General features: G+C 43.6%; 1 protein-coding gene across 4 annotated transcripts in view; it reads right to left on the reverse strand.

Moving 5' to 3' along the window:
* The window catches only part of Brwd1 (bromodomain and WD repeat domain containing 1), a 103,446-nt gene that overhangs the window by 48,130 nt on the left and 50,493 nt on the right, over positions 1-4,823 (reverse strand). For all 4 annotated transcript variants that reach the window (XM_031364521.1, XM_031364519.1, XM_031364518.1 and 1 more), the window contains one exon: positions 3,320-3,451. In XM_031364521.1, coding sequence (XP_031220381.1) covers positions 3,320-3,451 — 132 coding nt within the window. The remainder of the gene's footprint in view (positions 1-3,319; positions 3,452-4,823) is intronic.

Below are 4,823 nucleotides of genomic sequence, written 5' to 3' on the forward strand. Positions count from 1 at the left end.
TGGTTGGGTTGATTTGGTTTTTTCAGACAGGGTTCCTCTGTATAACAGACCTGGCTGACATGGAATTCACTCTGTAGATCAGGATGTTCTCCAGCTCAGAGATTTTCAAGAAATACACAAAGCATTAGAAAAGAGAATGTTGGAACTTAAAACTCGGGAGTTTTTGGAAGGCATGATGGAACTTAAAACTCATCAGGAGTTTTTGGAAGGCATGATGAGACTCAGCAGCCACGTGGGTGAAAGGTTAAATGTCTTAAAATGCCAAAAGACAGGTGACTTCAACTCACCCTAAGCCAGAAGCCTGAAAAGGAAGTCAAAGAGGTCTAACATTCACCACCAGAGTCATCCACTCCTTTACTCTCACTCAGCACTTGGGAGGCAGAGGCAGGCAGATCTCTGAGTTCTATGCCAGCTTGATCTAAAGACTTCCAGGACAGCCAGGTCTGTTATACATAGGAACCTTGTCTTGAAGAACAAAACAAAACAAAAAAGCTGACATTGTAAATGAGGTAAAGACAGAACTATGACACACAGGTCACCTTAACTGACAAAGGAAACTAGAGAGAATTTTTAAGTAATAAATACTAATGAGGTTTATCAGAAATGACTCCAAATCACTAAGGGGTTAACAATATGAATGAAGCAATATAAATAAAGGCGAAAAACTATTCTAGATAAAAGTTACACTGGGCATTTTTTTTTTTTTTTTTTTGGTTTTTCGAGACAGGGTTTCTCTGTGTAGTCCTGGCTGTCCTGGAACTCACTCTGTAGACCAGGCTGGCCTCAAACTCAGAAATCCACCTGCCTCTGCCTCCCAAGTGCTGGGATTAAAGGCATGTGCCACCACTTCCCAGCACTGGGCATTTTTGATACTAATCAGTTGCTAACTGGGTTTTCACAGCAGCTAAAAGACAGGCTCTGATACAAGCAGGAGAAAAACAGAGACATGGAAACGCAGTCTGCACACCTGCTGCTGTATGCACCACAAGTCTGCAGTGAGGTGCCAGAGATGGAGATCTGCAGATGCAGTCTACACACCTGCTGCTACATGCATGTATTACAAGTCTGCAGCGAGGTGCCAGAGATGGAGATCTGCAGATGCAGTCTACACACCTGCTACATGCATGTACTACAAGTCTGCAGCGAGGTACCCAGCCATAGAGCATCTCATTACTTAAACCGCAATTTAGCCAGAAGATATGAACACTATATTCTTCCCAGAGCTAGAGAGAAAGTTTACCAGTTCAAGAGTACTTGCTGCTATTACTTTAAAGATGTATTTTTATTAACTTTAATTATGTGTAAGTGGCTAGTGCCTGTGGAGGCAGAAGTGTCAGATTCCCTGGAACTGGAGTTACAAATAGTTGAGAGCCACTATGTGGGTGCTTGGAATCGAACCCTGGTCCTCTTGAAGAGCAGCCAATGCTCATAAACACTGAACCATCTCTCCAGGCCCCATGTACTTGTTGGTCTTACAAAGGACCAAGGTTCAGTTCCCAGTCTCACACTGTGGCCCATACCATCTGTAGCTACAGCTATAGGAAATGCAGTGTTCTTCTGGCCTTCACAAGCACATGTATATAACAAGGCAGGCACTTGGCATCCATAGCACACTAATATACACACAAATACAGATACACATAAAATCAATCTTAAAAAGAAAGTCTTTATCAAACACTAGTTTCTGGGGGGCTGGCAAAGTGCTTGCCTAGCATGCATGAAGCCTTGAGCTGGAACCTTAGCACCATGTAAACTAAGCATATTGGCACACACTGGCACGGGAGATAAGAGGAAAGAGGAGATCTGATGGGAAGGGAAGGAGGGAGAGAAGAAGGGAGGGTTATCTCTCTGCACCCTGGCTGTCTTGGAGCTTTCTCTGTAGACCAGGCTTGTCTCCAACTGAAGAAAGACACCTGTCTGCCTGGTGGTGAAGAACATTCCTAGGATTCATGAATAACACAGATAGTAGGAAAACAATTTGACAGACAGACTCCGAAGATTAGAAATGCTATGTAAGCAAATCAAGTACATTTAACTTTGCAGCAGTTAGATGAAAATGGAAACAAGATGCCAACTTCCAGCTACAATAGAGTGTAAATAAGAGCACAGAATGTGTAGGTTGCAGATGCAGAGCTACAGCTCATACACCAAGGATGGAACACCACCGGGGTTAGGGACAAGTCCTCAGAGAGGGCTATAGAGGAATGTCACCAATGAACATGAATAGCTGAGAAGCAGAAACAACTCAAATACCCATCAGCTGACAAACGGATAAACAACATATGGTATATATCTCTACACTAGGATAATCCCAATATCCTACGTGAGAGTACTGTTGTTACATGTTAAAAAAGCAGAGACAGGAAAGAATGTAGGGCAGATTGAGGGAAATGCATACAAGGTACTTGCACTGATGATGAAAAGGTTTAGGTACTATTGCATTACACGTGCATATGGTGTATGACTATTTTGGTAAAACTATTAAAGACTTGTACTAAAAACCTCAGCCAGGCATGGTGGCAGGTGCTAGTCCTCACAGCAGAAGGATAGGGAAAGGAAGGTAAGGCCGCCTGGCCACTCACCAAACACCTGCTTCAAACAACAGAGAAAAAGGCAAAGCAGCCCAGAGCTGCACCTGTCACCTCAGAAGACACACAGGAGAGTGTCTCGAGCCCAGGGACACAAGGCAGCCCTGCAGGCACAGCAAAACTACGCTTCTTTCTCCAACGGATGACCAAGGATCAAAACCAAACTTGTAAAATATCTTTATCTCAAAGTAAACAATTAATAATTCAAGGCCAGTGAGAATGCTCAGGGGACAAAGGTACTTGCTGTCAGGCACACACTCATGACTCAGTTGGATCCCAGAGCCTACCAGCTATCAGCAGAGCACCTTCACCCTGGCCATAGGCTGATTCCACCAACATACCATGGCATGCTTAGACCTTCACTCACACAAAATAAATGTTAAATATATTGATATATTATTATTAATGAATCAAGACAATCTCAGCAGAACCTGTCAGCACAGGCTGCAAGCATGTGGGAGACAGGAAACAGCCCCCTAACCCCCAGCCCAAAGGCCTCTCCCCCTTTAGGATACAGGAAGACCCTTCCCCAAGGTCAAGAGGTCAGAAAGGCTGAGGGCTGATATCTCACAATCTGCTTACCATGCCTAGACCTTTTTAATCCCTGACATCATGGGGAGGGGGAGGGAGAGAGAGAGAGCGAGAACGAGAGCATGTGTGTACAAGAATGACCCCACACACTCAGACTGACACAAATTCATATCAGGTGACTCCATAGTCTTTCTACTCACATGTCTAACAGAGCCCGAAGATTCATTTCCAGAAGATAACTCACACTGGCCAGCATTTCTTCTGCTATAATTTGCATATTTACGCCTACATGTCCGTTGTCTAGACTGGGACACCAAGATCATCGAATTTGACTAAAACATAAGGAAGCATGAGCATCATTATAACAAAACAGACATCGTATGAAAGAAACTTTAAATGGCTTTAAAGCAGACAAAGATTAAAAATAATTTTGCCACATATAACTCAAGTTGGTATTTTTTACTTTTAGTTCCTTAGAAAGCTTAAAAAGAAAAAAAAAAGGCCACAGCAGTTCGCGATCCTCATGCTCATACTACCATACACATTCGCATGTTGCTGTGAATGACATGAAGCTACACTCAATGGGGTGTCAAGGACTGGGGTGTACTCAGTTGGTAAATGCTAGAAACCAAGTACAACCCTTAGAGAAAAGCTCAGTTCCCAGAATCCCACAGACCTGCATGCTGGCACACACCAGTGCAATCCCACCACTCTAGGGGATACAAGTTTGCAGTATTTTGGCTATGCAATCATTTAAAAAAAAAAAAAAAAAAAAAAAGGTAAAACTCAGAAGCTTAAAATATCACTGGGTGAACATATATGGCTCTTCCAAAGGACTAGAGTTCAATTCCCAGCACATATCTAGGTAATCCAACACTTTCTAGTCTCCACAGGCAAACACACACACATAAAAAAATAAATAAATAAATCTTTTTTAAAAAAAAAAGTTTCCAGGCAGTGTTGGCACATGCCTTTAACCTAGCATCCAAGGAGGCAGAGGCAGGTGAATGTCTCTTGAGTTCAAGGCCAGCATGATCTACGGAGCCATGTTCCAGGACAGCCAGGGCCACACAAAGAAACCCTGTCTTGAAAAAAATCAAAAGACAAAAGTTTGCCAGAAATTTAAGGTCTTCCTTAGCTACACAGCTTATTTAAGACAGAGCTCAGGGGTTGGAGGGATGGCTCAGTGATTAAGAGCACTGGCTGCTCTTCCAGAGGTCCTGAGTTCAATTCCCAGCAACCACATGGTGGCTTACAACCATCTGAAATGCAACTTGATGCCCTCTTCTGGTGTGTCTGAAGAGACAGTGTATTCACATAAAATAAATCTTAAAAAAACAAAACAAAAAGAAGACAGAGCTCAGCTACATGGTATGCTATTACCTCTTCTATGCTCACCAAAGAGAGTAACTTCCAACACCTGAGCTTTAGAGGACATAAACCATTCCAGCCCCTAAGAGGAGGGGAGGGCAGGACTGAATACTGTTGGAATGCTGTGACAGTGGCTACCTCAGAAAGGCAGTCAGCAGCTAGGAAAGGACAGGAAGACGTCTTAGTGTCTTTACTGCCACGACAGCCTTACACTAAGAACTCAACAGTTCAGCACGGTAGTGGTGGTAGGAATGGTGGTGGTGGTAGGGATGGAGGTGGTGGTAGGGATGGTGGTGGTGGTGGTAGGGATGGTGGTGGTGGTAGGGATGGAGG

This window comes from Mastomys coucha, unplaced genomic scaffold, assembly GCF_008632895.1.
Source record: "Mastomys coucha isolate ucsf_1 unplaced genomic scaffold, UCSF_Mcou_1 pScaffold12, whole genome shotgun sequence".
In the NCBI taxonomy this organism is placed as follows: domain Eukaryota; kingdom Metazoa; phylum Chordata; class Mammalia; order Rodentia; family Muridae; genus Mastomys; species Mastomys coucha.